The sequence below is a fragment of the Saimiri boliviensis genome, chromosome 1, assembly GCF_048565385.1.
Source record: "Saimiri boliviensis isolate mSaiBol1 chromosome 1, mSaiBol1.pri, whole genome shotgun sequence".
NCBI lineage: Eukaryota > Metazoa > Chordata > Mammalia > Primates > Cebidae > Saimiri > Saimiri boliviensis.
In genome coordinates this window covers 83,167,109-83,181,030 of record NC_133449.1, presented here as the reverse complement: position 1 = coordinate 83,181,030, position 13,922 = coordinate 83,167,109, and the positions used below count along the sequence as shown (strand labels likewise).

Here is a 13,922-nt window from a genome sequence, read left to right as displayed (position 1 = left end):
TTTGGTTCTGGGCAGCAGTGGTGGGCGACGTATCTAATGAGCGTGCCATTGACTCCTCCATGTTTGTCTGTGTACGAGGGGTGCAGGTTGTCTGTAATCCACTAAAGTGTCAGCCACACCCAGCTTTAGTAACTCGCTAATCCACACCCTGGGTGTATCAGCCAGGGGCTGCTACAGTTAATGGTACACAGTTGATGGTACACAGGCTGAAAATGATAATGAATCAAGACCCTACTACATTTCCAAAGCCGAAAAGCCATGAGGGTTACAATTTAAATGAGCTTGGGAAGAAACGCTCCCGAAGACGTCTCCAGCCTGAAGGGTCAGAGCTGCTGGAAGCCTGGCTGTCTCTGGGCTTTCTCGTCTCAGTGCAGCAAGGCACCGTGATCAACCAACCTGTGATGGGGAAGGCCCTGGTTCTGTCTTTGTTTGGGGGTAAATAGCTGTGTGGTGTTGAGTGACTGTGATTGGCTTTTCCAGCTCCTTTAACACAAACTACAACCCACTCACGATACAACTTCGGCAGATGTGGTCAAATTGACGTTTGTTGACTTGCCTCATTTCCTTCCAGCTCTTAAGTTCCAAAGTCTAACTGGGATGGTAGATGTGAAATGCATGATTGTCGTCCTAATTTCTGCATGTGTTTATGACAATGTGTTGAGGGGAGGGGGAGGAGAGCCAGAGAGCCTTTTCTAGAACCAAGGTCTTTCCTTGTCTTACTCTGGGGGAATGCCATGTAGCTCTGATAGAGTTGTCTATCGGTCTGTTTGTGAATGCCCTTTCGCTTAAACTTCCAGCCCTTCTAGTGGCATCCTTGGTTGTAAGGTGGCTGCTGTATAACGTCCACTCTCTCTCATATTTAATATGTGTGATTGTTACTGTTGTCGTTTTGTTTTAAAGTAACCATAAGAGGAGATTATCTGAGTTACATTTATTGATCAGAGGAGTAGAGTGCAGTAAAACTCATACTGGCATTTTGCTTTTCTCATTTCCCTGTAAACGGGCGGGTATTAATCCATTCCCACCTTCTAATGTCTTTGGTGTCCAGCTGGCTTTGTGGGTGTGCAATGGTTTTACTGTACTGCCTCGATCTGTGCCAGGCATTTATACACAGCCACGTGTGCAAGTCAGGTAGAGCGTATGTGGTCACCCCCATGGCTCACAGAGTTAGCTGAATGGCCTCTCCGCTGTCCCCAGATGGCAGATACGGTGGATACAAGTGAAATGGTCAACGGCGCTACAGAACAGAGGACAAGCTCTAAAGAGTCCAGCCCCATCCCCTCCCCGACCTCTGACCGCAAAGCCAAGACTGCCCTCCCAGCCCAGAGTGCTGCCACCTTACCAGCCAGAACCCAGGAGACGCCTTCGGCCCAGATGGAAGGCTTCCTCAATCGGAAGCACGAGTGGGAGGCCCACAATAAGAAAGCCTCAAGCAGGTAACAGCAGCCGAGGCTGCCACAGTAGGATGGAAAGTCAGCCTGTGAGTGGATAAGGCGGGCCACTCTTGAGTCATTAGGGAAGCATGTATTTTTGTTGTTCCATTTTTTTTTTTTTGGTAGTTTCCTGGACATTGCATTCTTCTCGGGCTGACACTAGAAAGCGGGAGTAGAATGCTGGTTATCCACTGAGAGAAGGAAGAGTTATGTTTGGATGGGAGTAGCTAGAAGCAGCCTTAGTAGCTCATCTGGAGAAGGAATTTGCTAGATTGAGACTGAAGAGTCATCTTTACCTAAAGTGAATAATTTCATTTAGGACTTCTTGTGGGTTTTTTGTAAAAAGCCATTCACCGTTTTCCCTGACCTGATCTCCATATCAGCCTTTTTATATAATTCATTGACTCTGAACAGCACAAGTGATTTTATTTCACAGATGGGAAACAGAGGCTCTGAGTGGTTAACAAAGCTCACTTTCTGTGGAAGCCTAGTAATGGCAAAGCTGAAATATGAAACTGCAAAGTCTGTATGCTTAACTAGTAAACCCAACCACCTGGGACTACCATGTCTTATCGTGCTGTTTGTTTGCTATACAAGGGGATCAGAACATCTAAGAAGTGCCATTTGCATTGAGGACAACATAGGGATTTATATGTTAATATATACAAATTAGTATATTAGGATAGTTTGCTAAAATTAGTATATTAGGACAGTTTGCCATATTATAGAGGAAAGGCCACTTTATTCTAATTTAGTCAAAGGTACTGTAAGTGCTAATGGCCCTGGGTCTGTCTATCTGTCAAATTTCCCAGCCACATGAGTAGTGAAGCTGCAGCTGGAGGAGCTGCTGCTAGAGGACAGGTGTGTTTCAGACAAGGAGCATGTCCTGTAGCCCATACCTTAAGAGGGCACTACAGCAAAGAGCACTAAACACCAATCAAAATGAGCTCAGAGTACTAGAGGGTAACTTGCTTTTCTCCAAATTAAGAGAGAGATGTAGCCCTCAAAAAACTGCCCTGTGGCCTCCCCAGACTCCATGGAGTAATTTTTTCTGTTGTTGAATGTTAGCAGAATTTAGGAAGGGCTTCTAATAAGAAAGGGGGGCGATTCAAACTGTTGTATGAGGATTATTTCCATGTTAATCAAATGTGAAGTTCTTTAAGGGGAGTGTGATAGAGCCTTTATCATCTTCCCCCCACCTGTTTTTTGTTTTTTTGTTTGTTTGTTTGTTTGTTTTTAACTGCTCAGGTCCTGGCACAATGTTTATTGTGTCATAAATAACCAAGAAATGGGTTTCTACAAAGATGCAAAGACTGCTGCTTCTGGAATTCCCTACCACAGTGAGGTTCCTGTGAGTTTGAAAGAAGCTGTCTGCGAAGTAGCCCTTGATTACAAAAAGAAGAAACACGTATTCAAGCTAAGGTGAGAGTTACCGTGAGTGGCATGGTTGCCAGAGTGAGTGTGTGTTTACTTCCACTCTGAGGGTTGGTTTTCTTAGACAGCTACTGTGATTAGTTGGTTCTCTCTTGTGCCATTTTAAATCCCCAATAAAGTGAAAAACCAGTTTGGCACATGTCTCAGGCTAGATTATTTGGCAACTGTGGCCAGCCACCAGCTTCCTCGTGGTTAACAGTACAGCTGAGTATTGAAGGATAAGGGAGCTTTTGATTTTATAACCGGGCACCTACTGTTCCCCAAGACTTAAATAGAGCTAGTCACATCTCACAGTTTAAGAGAGGCTTTGAAAAATAGTTTCCCCATCTTTTAAGCTTATCCTGACCCAGGAGATGCTATTCTTTGCTCATGAGTTATCTGGAGATGGGTCAAGTGAGTCATCCTGGAGCTGGATGGAGACAAACAGGAAATGCTTGGATGGGGCCTGGGACCCTGTCCTCCCCTGACTCTCCCTGCAGATGTTCCAGTTGCCCCAAACCATCTAGTTCCAAATGTCTCTACCCTGTAGGATACATATACCTCCCTACAGAGTGGAACTAAGCTCAGAATTTCTCCTCACACTTGGAAGTAGGCGGAAAAATTACTTTATCTTTTAAAAATGTAAAAAATAAACATTTTAGCAGTTAGGATGCTAGTTTACTGATTTGCTCTGTTGCTTTGGGATCTGAAAAGCTTTGGTCTTTGTTTATTTATGTTTCATGCCAGTAGGACTAGGCCAAGGGTTGCAGAGGAGAGAGTGTCAAATGGTTTGACTTAGTAAGCTCTGCTGGTGTGCAGTGCAGGCAGGCTTTTTGGGCCCTGGAACGCTTTACGTTTTGTAAGACGAGGCACCGGCCGCTTGTCTCCTTGGCTGCTTTCCCTTTTGTACTCTCTTCATGCACCTTCAGAGAGCTGAGCTATTAGGGAAGGGCAGCCACCTTCTGCTGCACAACAGCGCCTCTTCCTCTCCACAGCTGCAGAGTGAGTGTGTGTCCCCTCCAAGCCCAGCGACCTCTTGGTGTCGCAGTGATAGGGCTTCTTAATTGTAAGACATACAGTAGAAGAAAAATTGAAGAGACATTTTATGTTTGCCTATTCTGACACCCTGGGACTTGTGAATGTAGGGGATATAAGCTCGGCAGAATTTCAAAAGGGCTCATAGTGTTTAAAAGCTTTCTTCTGAACTCAGTTTAGACCAGTAAGTGATCAGGCATCCAAGTGATCTTTTCCACAATAAAGCCAAATGCTATGTTTGGGGATTTTTTAAATCCTTTCATTGAATTGAAGCACAGGCTGCCTGTGTGTGTCATTGGCGTAATTATATGGCTTCTTGATCTCCAGGGGGTCCCTAGGCTCAGGGGTGACATAATAAGGTTGACGCTTCTGTTGTGACTCCTGTTGTCTGCTTCTGTCCTGCGTGGGATATGGGAGTTGGGGGATTTTTATTTCTCTGTACTTACTTGACTTTTTTTCCTTGAAATTACAGACTAAATGATGGCAATGAGTACCTCTTCCAAGCCAAAGACGATGTAAGTTTCTGAATTTTATTTCTCTCAAGTACTGAGGAGTTTGCAAGTGTTTGTGGGAGAATAGGCTTTATTCAGAATGTTCTTCATGTAATTGATGATCATTGGTGGTTTCTGGGCTCCAGTCACCAGCACTAGGAGGTGTTTGGTTCTGTCCCTAGAAGGCAGTGAATATGATCCTACTGTCCCCAGCCAGGCAGGATCCCTTGAAGTTGATGGAGGGAATCTTTGCCTGTCCCCTCCTAGGGATGAGGCACAGTGAGGTGGTTCCAGGACTGGATGTGGATCGTGATGGGGACCCCTGCTGCCCCCTCTGCCCATAGCTAGCTCTTTCATGGCTGGGTACCTCACCTCAAGGAAAGAGAGGGTCCGTTGATGAAAAAACAAATACATAGAATGCTTTAAATATAAACAAGTACCTTCTAGGGTAGGATCTGACCACCTCACAAATTGAGACCAGTCTTGCAGCTCTTACAAGTTAATAGGGCCATATACCAGGGTGATGACCTTCAGGTACTGTAAAACTGAATTCTCATGAGAGGCTAAACCAGGTTCCCTCTCCTGTACTGATAAGGCAGAGGTACGTTTGGGGACAGTGCCCAAAAGTGATTCTCCTCACCCCTCAGTTGGCCACATGCGCCATCCCCAAGCCTTGGAGCCAGAACCCCTGACGCCCACCTGTCTTAGTTGAGTGTCACCTGTGTCCCTTCCTCTGTCCAGGAGGAAATGAACACATGGATTCAGGCCATCTCTTCCGCCATCTCCTCTGATAAACATGAGGTGTCCGCCAGCACCCAGAGCACGCCAGCATCCAGCCGGGCGCAGACCCTCCCCACCAGCGTCGTCACCATCACCAGCGAGTCCAGTCCCGGCAAGCGGGAGAAGGACAAAGAGAAAGACAAAGAGAAGCGGTTCAGCCTTTTTGGCAAAAAGAAATGAACTCCTTTCCTTTACCTCCTGCCCTTCTCTTACCTTTTCAGTGAAATTCCAGCATGCAAGCTCAGAACCAACACATTACTCTCTGTGCCTAATGTTCCTCAATGTGTTTGATTTTTTTTTTTTTTTTTTTAATTTATAGAGCATTTCTGGGGGGTGGGGGAAACATACCTAAATACTTTATCTCCAAGTTACAAAAGTTTGAGGTGCAGAGGGAAGGCCAGATTTTTTTTAAATGAAATTATATAGATTAGATCTCAATATTTAAACTGTTCCTCAATTTTGTGAGGCTGTGTTGGAAATAACCCGCCTCTAGTGCTGTTGGTATGCAAGGCAGCGGTGCTTAAACAATATTTCCCGTGCTCACCAGAGACAAAACGTACCAATATCCTGACACCGTTCTCTCTCCATTTACTTCCGGTGGTTACCCTGAGTCTTGACTATTAGAAGTGCCCTCGATGGGTCTAACCTTTATAAAACAGATCACATATTATGATCTCGCTGCAGCCACAGTGCAGCTCCACATTAACTCTACAGACCAAACCATTTGTATCTGGCATCACTTACTAACACACGACATGCAGCTTTTCTGCATCAACTGCTACGACGGTTAAGAATGTCAGTATACAAGAAGGAAGAGAAAACTGATACTGTTTTAAATAATCTGTAATTTCAATTTTTTTTTTTTTTTGCTGAAATACATTATATTGTATGTTTGAGATAATTCTAGTACAAAGTATAATAAAACTAGATGTATAATAAACCCTTTAAATCATTGGTAAGTGTACAAGTGGTGGAACTGAAGCATTTACTGGACAAAGTAATGTTACTCTAATGGTTACTTGCTCGTGCGTTGCCACACTGTTTTATAATTTGCTTCATTTCCTTGCTATTTGATACATAGTGTGCATTTCTCTGTCACTGTAACTATTGTAATGACAAATTTTCATCTTACTGCACAATCAAAATGACATTGATAGGAATGAACTCCAGAGGCTGGGCCTGAACAGGGAGGTGGTCGCTCAGGCCTGGTGCTCAGTCGTACGACCTGTACCTCTCAACTTTTGCCCTATCTGTTAAATATATGCTATGTCATTAAATGCTTTTAAATCTAGCACGGTGACTATTGTTGTTCTTCCTCTGCTGTGTGTGCATGCCCAGTAGGGAAATTGCAAAGGGAGAAATGGCCAACAGGAAATGTTTTACAACCAGTCCAGGCTCACTTGCATTTTCAATGCATGTCTGGTGCACGAGCATTGATACAGCGAACAGTAATAAATGTGACTGTTTGGTAGTTACACATTCAGATTTTATCTTTCATTTATGAAGAAGTTACCAGAGCACTTGTAAAACCCGAGCTCCACGATAGGGGTTGGCAAATTCGTTCTGCAAAGAGACAGAGAGAGTGAATATTTTAGGCTTCGTAGGCCATACTGCCTCTGTTGCTCAACTCTGCTATTGTGTAATACAAAGGCAGTGATTAACTAAACACCTGGGCATGGCTGTCTTCAATAAAACTATTTAGAGACACAAATTTGAATTTCATATAAATTTCACATACCACACAATATTTTGATTTTTTTTTTTTTTTTTTTTTTTTTTTTTTTTTTGACACAGTTTCACTCTTGTTCCCCAGGCTGGAGTGCAATGGCGCGATCTCGGCTCACTGCAACCTCCGCCTCCTGGGTGTTCAGGCAATTCTCCTGCCTCAGCCTCCTGAGTAGCTGGGATTACAGGCATGCACCACCATGCCCAGCTAATTTTTTGTATTTTTAGTAGAGACAGGGTTTCACCATGTTGACCAGGATGGTCTCGATCTCTTGACCTCGTGATCCACCCACCTCGGCCTCCCAAAGTGCTGGGATTACAGGCGTGAGCCACCGCGCCAGGCCCTTCTTGATCTTTTTTTAACAATTTCAAAATGTAAAGTCTTACTTTGGACAGATAATACCAAAAAGTAAAAAAAAAAAAAAAAAAAAAAAAACAGACAACAGGTCAGGTTTGGCCTGTGGACCGTAGTTTGCCAACCTCAGCATAGAGTTGTGAGTTATTTACAAGTGATACACTTTTCTGGATTATCTCGGTATGTTGGCTCCATGCCACTTACATAAAGCTGCAGTGGATGATGGTATTATGGATGTCCACTAAGTTATTCTACAAAGACCATGCCTAGGGTAGCATCGGTCCTGGGCTCCACAGCCGAGTGGCATCAGAGCTTTCTCTTAACTCTCTTACCTCTAGGTATACTGAGACCTCACCATCTTCTCCCCTGCTTCCCATGACAGTCCTTAGGCCCTTGCTGTGCTCAGGGCTGGAATCAAGTTGTTCCATTCTCAACAGACCAAAATGTTGAGTTAAGGCAAAGCATCTTGGAAACAATTGTGATTAATTACCTTCTTGTACTCTTGACAAAGTGGTGTAGATGGCAAAAAGTTCACAGCAGCAATCCTGGAATCCCGTAAGAAATCCATGCATGTGGAGCATCATGCACATAATTTCAGCAGTTCGCAGATCTCTAGTTACAAAGCTGGGGTTTGGTGGTAGTTCTCTCTTGCTGCCCTTGCTGAGGATCCAATGAGGCCTGAATGTGGAAGATGATGGGCAGCGAGAGAAGAGCGTCAGAAGACCCCCATCAAGATGTGTTCACCAGCAGAAGTTATAGGCCACACAGGGTCATGAGCTTCAAGCCTGGGAGGGTAAATAATGAATTGGTTTGGTTTGGTTTGGTTTTTATTCCTCCACTATCATTTTTGATGAGTTTGCACATTTCTTACTGCTGTAATGCTGTGCTATTTTACCCTGATTTTCAGTGATTCAGTATAGGTGATAATACTGGCTCCTCCATAAATCTGGAGTAGTAAAAATAAGGCTTAGGATATGAAACGGCATTGTCACTTGAGTCAAGGCCAATTTTTGTCCCACTTTGAGTATCTCAAGTTAGGATGTGTCTTCTGATGGCACTTGAGGGTTGTGCTCTGCTTGAACTGGCTGTGGTTTTTTGGATGTACCAAGAGTGATGGTGCTTCTTACAATCTGTGGCATCTTGAGTAGGTGAAACTGTATCAGACTAGGTGATGGACACACTATCGTCTCACCAAGTTCCTGGCGCTTTTAGAATTGCTTGTGAATGGGGATCCTATGTTAGTTCCCCTGGATACATTCATCAGTTGGTATTCCTATATAAAGACATGCTTCCCTTCATGTGGTGGTACAGTCCATATAGGAAAGGCAGGATCAGTGCTGGAGTCTTTATTTGCATTACTTTCCTATAATTGGCATTATTTACAAGTTGGTTCCTAACTAAAGATGAACAATTTTTAAAATACTGGGCTCAAATATATTTGAGTTTTATTCAGGTGAAATCTTCTTTGTTTTTTGGTGAATATATTTTATAATTTTGGATTTGCCTTTCTAAACATGGCCCATAACCAAAAACATTTTAACAAAGAAGAAAAAAGATTTATGTCCATCGAAGCTCAGTAGAGACTTCTCTCTTTATTGAAGATCATAGTGAAATACTGCATTTTCCACTAAAGTATCCTGAAATTATTCATTTGCTTTATTCCATATTCTAAAAACTCAGAATAGCAATACTACTACTACTACCACCAATATAATTACTGAGAACAGTTTTTTTTTTTTTATTAAACTCTTCATTTTACAATACTTATATGCAGTTGTAAGAATGTCCTCTTTACCCAGTTCTCACCAGTGGTAGCAGCTCACAACACTATGGTATAATATCACATACAGAATATTGACATTCAGTCAAGATACAGAACATTTCCACCACCACAAGGTTCCCTCCTGCTGCTCCACCTTCACCCTCTCCGCAAACTCTGGCAGCCACCAATCTGTTCTCTATTGCTAGAAACCGGTTGTTTTCTTCTCCCAGCAAATGGTTACAACAGGATGTAACCTTTCAGGATTGACTTTTTTCACTGCCGTAATTCTCTGAAGATTCATCCAAGTAATACTGCGTATATCAACAGTGCATTCCTTTTTGTTGCTGAATAATACTCTGTCATACGGATGTCCCACAGTTTTTTAGCCATTCACTTACTCAAGGACATCTGGGTTGTTTCCAGTTTGGGGCTATTACAAGTAGAACTGTGAACATTTATGTTTTGAGTTTTCTAGGAAAATAAATCTTTATTTCTGTGGGATAAAGAAATACCCAGGAGTGCCAAGAACCATTTTTAAACAATTGTACATGGTCTCTCCAGTCTTCCCTTCAGCCCCATTTTTAAATAGTTTCACCGCATCCGCAGTGTCTGAGTAAATAACTCTTACTCTCTGCCTCTAAGCCTTCAGTCTTCTACAAATCGTCATATATTTAACCTGCCTTATGTCAGTGTCTCCCATTTTGGTTGAAGCTCATTCCCTTGGCGTGCTGTGTGTATGTGAGTTTCTTGAATTTGCCTCGCAGTTCTCTGGATCAAGCACTTAAAGTGCAGTGCTTTTTTGTTACTTTTCAGAACTGAATAAAGATTTCCCTCAGGGAGAAATAAATTTGAGCTTCAAAGTTTTTCAAGGTTTAGACCCAACTTAACACAAGCCGCCCTAGAAAAACGAGTTTTTCAACTTGTAAAGGGAAAATCCAACTGGTGTGCCTGTGAGAAAGAGTGTCATATCCTGTTTGGGCTTTGAATGTTTTTTGTGAAAGTGAAAGGTCAGCCTTGAAAGCAGGATTTCAGAAAACAGAAGTGAAAGGTCCTGCCCGTTCCCTTTCATGTAAATTAGCGATCACGATGTGTGAGTAGCTGACGCTTCTCTTCCATGCCGTTCAGGGCATTTTCACTCACGTTGAAGAAGCTTCACCAACCCCTCATACTGATGAATTGGGCTGATTTGGGAGAAGGAGTGACAGTGGGTAGAATTATCTGGTAGAATTCAAGTTTTTCAAGGTAATGGCTTATTCTGACTCTCTCTGCAGGGGAACTTGGAAGACCTGCTTCCTCAGGAATGCGTGGGTTTCCTAAGGGCCCCTGTATTAGTTGTCTGACCTGTTTCGGTTTCAGGGTTCCTTTCAAGCTGGTGTAACTGATCAGGGTTTGTTTTTCTTATGTTCAGGGCCGAGTCGCAGCAGGAAGAGGACACACAGGCATAGGACTCTGTAATTGAAAGAGAAGCTGGCCGGAGCTCCCTTCACTCCCTTACCCACCCGGCACCCACGAGGCCTTTGGCTGCCACGTGACGCGCGCGGCTGCTGTGCGCCCTGGTTCCACCCAGCACAGACATCCTGGAGAGCGGCCATGTTGGGGCCCCAGGGGCATGTGGCTTGTGTAAGTTTCCACTTGGCCTTGACTTGTCTTTTCGGGGATATTTATCACACGGTGGAGACACATTGTGTCCGGGAGTAGAAAGGAGGGAGGCAGAACACTAGTGACGTTTCCTGAAACGTTCTTTAAAGGAAAGGGAAATTTTCCTTACGTAAGTCCGCAGGGACTTTCTCCGCAGGGTGGGGCATCCTGCGTTCTGGAGTCCGGGCTTTGGGCGGGAACCTGGGAGCTTTTTCCAGTGGGGCTGACGCCAAGTCTTGACTCACAACATTTCTCCTGGGATATCTGCTCCATTTTCGGTCGTCATTTTAGTTTCTCAGTTATGGTGAGTTATTTGCGATGTTCCTGTTCCTCGAGTTTTGTTTTGTTTTTCTAAGGAAACAGTCACTCGAGGTTTTAATCTCCCATTCTTAGGGGAACGTCCACAGCCCTAATTAAAATGGCCGTAAGGAGCACGCGTTTCTGAACCAGTGCTCGCAGGCGTGCAGACGGGGCCTCTCCTGCTGCCATCTATTACACGTCTGTCATCTCCCCACTTGGATTTTAGGAGTCTTGTCTTTCCTGGGGACACGTGGCTGGATTACTTCATCCAGCTTGCTCAGCCTCTGGTCTTCTGGAGAGAGAAGGTAGACGCTGAGGCCAGACTGAATGGTGGCTCCTTTACCTCCCAGCCCCGAGACAAGTATTCCCTTGTGCCCTCAGTGAAGCACCCACCACAGGCCAGCCACGTGATGATGATGAAGACGTTAGACGCCTCTTGGTCAGCTTCCTCAGCCTTGGTCTCTAAAACAGATGAAATGAGCTGATAAATGCCACACTCCATAAATCAGTTGCTTCTCCCCCATGTGATTCTATCGGCAGGAGCCTCTTTTATTTTAAAGCATATTTGCTCATGTGTTCAAGGCTGCCCCTGACCTTGTGCGTGTTGATAAACTCCCCCACCCCCACCCCACCTTCGTGTTTTCTGTCCGAGGTGCTTCGGTTGGGGCAGGCCTGGCTTCAGAGAGCAAACGTAGGTTAGCAAGCAGGAAGGACGTCCAGCCGCCTAGTTCCCTTTGCTCCCATCTTCCGAGCTCCCTTCTCCAGCAGGCATTGCGGGGTTACTTCAGACACTGGCACAGCTCAGCAGCAGCAGGCGCTGCTGTGGGAATGCCACGAATTTACAGATGAACCAAATGTCAATCTAAGGAAGTACTTTCTTTTGAAATAAGCCCTCCCAAAGTTGCTAATTCTGTTTCTTGGAGGAGTCGGAACATCATTTGGCTGGGAAACAATCTGTGTGGCACACACCGTCCCTGCTCCCTGGCCCCGTGGCAGGGGTGCGGCTCCCTCATCACTCAGCACCGTATTTTGTACAAAGTCTCCAGCTCTGACAGGGCGTAAAATTACCCAGAGAATTAATAACCCAAAAGCCAAGGGTGTCCCATGTGCCTGAGAGCTTTGTTGTAGGTAAGAGGGTAACTGGGCTGGGGACACTGAGGCCGGGTCCCAGGGAAGCCATTTGCTCAGGTGTGAGGCCTTAAAGGAAAAGGACCCCACTGGTGTCTGGAAAAGAAGAGAAGGCAGCATGTCTGACTTTCCTCAGGGGGGCAAAGAATTGAAATGGCATAGGAGAACGGCTCGCAAAGATGAACGCGTCCTTACATTCTCTTTTCAGTAGTGACACAGCATTTCCATCATTTCTCTATCACAGTTGCCTCAGGAAGTGAGGAAGGAGGGGAGCAGCGCTCTGGCCGGAACATGACCAGATGGCCCCCTCGTGTCTCAGATCTTTGGGCATCGGGACCAGTGGAGGCTGTCCTTGTAGCACTTGGCGCAGAACCAAGAGGAGTACCATTTCTGCACTGGCTCTGACACAGCCAGCATTGGCCAGGCGCCTACTGTATGCATCAGGTGCCGCTCTTAGCACTTGCGCTGCGTTAGCTCATCTCAACCTCCACACGGAGCCTGTGAGGTGGAGACTTATCACTGAGGTATTGTTAGAGCCACAGCCTGAACTGTCATCCCAGAGAAAAGGTGACTGAGCTGAGCCAGAGCTGGTGGAACTGAGGGCACAGTGCTCAGAAGCGTTAACACAGTCCGGCTGACCCCAGGACTGACCTTCCCCCTGCCTCATCTCCATTCAGCTGCCTTGTTATCTTGAGCTGAGAAGGAGTGTGTGTTCAGGATCTCAGAGGCATACTGCTCTGTGGAACAAGTGGATATGTGAATGTGAACACACCCCACAGGAAAAGGGAGAGAAGCCAGGAACTCACGCTGGGCCTGAGCGTATCAGGAAAACTGATTGAAAAAAATCAGTCAGTGATTTAGGTAGGGGACTCGGAACCACTGGTTTCATTTCCATTTTTTGTTCTTCTCCAAACGGAATGACTTTATCTTGCTAATAATAATAGGTATCCAGCTATAATGTTGTCCAGGCAGTGTGCTAAGTTTCAAGGTGGATTATCTCATCAAATCCTCACAGTTCTACCAGGCAACGTCTTCACTGTACAAAGGAGAAAACAAAGGCTTAAAGAGTTAAGTACTTGTACAAATAGCAGCTGGAGATTTGAATTCTGACACATCCCTCCAGAGAACTACACTATCTGTCCGCCACTTAGATTCTTTTCCTCCACTTCTCTGTGGGCTGAGAAATGATTGTCATGGAACCCGTGCCAGCCAGGAGGGCATCTCATGTGTGTAAGCCCTTGCCCTAATGGTGGGCTTTCAGAGAAAGGACTGAAATGCCCAGTGTCATGTCTACTCAACAGCTACAGAAGACTGGATTCTTGAAGCCACAGCTCTTCACTGACTCCTTGAGCATCCGTGTGCCTCTAGAATACAGCTATGCAAGTGCACACTTTGCTCTCAAATACATGTACAATGTAATTAGAGGAGAGCTGGTGCCTGATTCACTGGCCTTACAAATCTGTAGCTGCCCAGATTTCAACTATCGATACATGCTAAAGTCCTTTAGATATCAAATTTAAGTTCAGATAAAGAGTGTATGGTGGGGACACAATAAATATTTGGAAGGAAGAAAAGATGAGAGGAAAGAAGTGAGGAAGGAGGGAAGGTAGGGCGGAAGGATCTTCCAAACAGCTGGGTACTCAGAAGGGTGGCGGGATAAATCACAGCTCAGCATAACGCCCACGTCGGTGTTCGGTGTTTTAAAAGTGGGGAGGAGAGGCTCAGCCCACAGCCTCTATGGATATGTTTCCTTTCATCTGCTTTCTAGGCAAAGGATGTGAAGACAAGCTACAGGAAGCAATGGGCTGCAGCTGAGATAGGTCGGATTTTCACTCTAGCTCCCTGAACTGGCCACGGGGCCC

At 45.0% G+C, this 13,922-nt stretch overlaps 2 protein-coding genes across 6 annotated transcripts in view; both read left to right on the top strand.

The window, feature by feature from the left end:
• The window catches only part of SPTBN1 (spectrin beta, non-erythrocytic 1), a 218,642-nt gene extending 212,199 nt beyond the window's left edge, over positions 1-6,443 (top strand). For all 4 annotated transcript variants that reach the window (XM_039462786.2, XM_010333600.3, XM_074400041.1 and 1 more), the window contains 4 exons: positions 1,198-1,436; positions 2,682-2,855; positions 4,354-4,396; positions 5,114-6,443. In XM_039462786.2, coding sequence (XP_039318720.1) covers positions 1,198-1,436; positions 2,682-2,855; positions 4,354-4,396; positions 5,114-5,332 — 675 coding nt within the window. In that variant the 3' untranslated portion in view covers positions 5,333-6,443. The remainder of the gene's footprint in view (positions 1-1,197; positions 1,437-2,681; positions 2,856-4,353; positions 4,397-5,113) is intronic.
• A 504-nt stretch (positions 6,444-6,947) lies between these two features.
• Positions 6,948-13,922, top strand: part of EML6 (EMAP like 6) — a 298,470-nt gene continuing 291,495 nt past the window's right edge. For both annotated transcript variants that reach the window (XM_074400077.1, XM_074400066.1), the window contains exons 1-2: positions 6,948-10,236; positions 10,403-10,614. The gene's annotated coding sequence lies outside the window, so the exon portion shown is untranslated. The remainder of the gene's footprint in view (positions 10,237-10,402; positions 10,615-13,922) is intronic.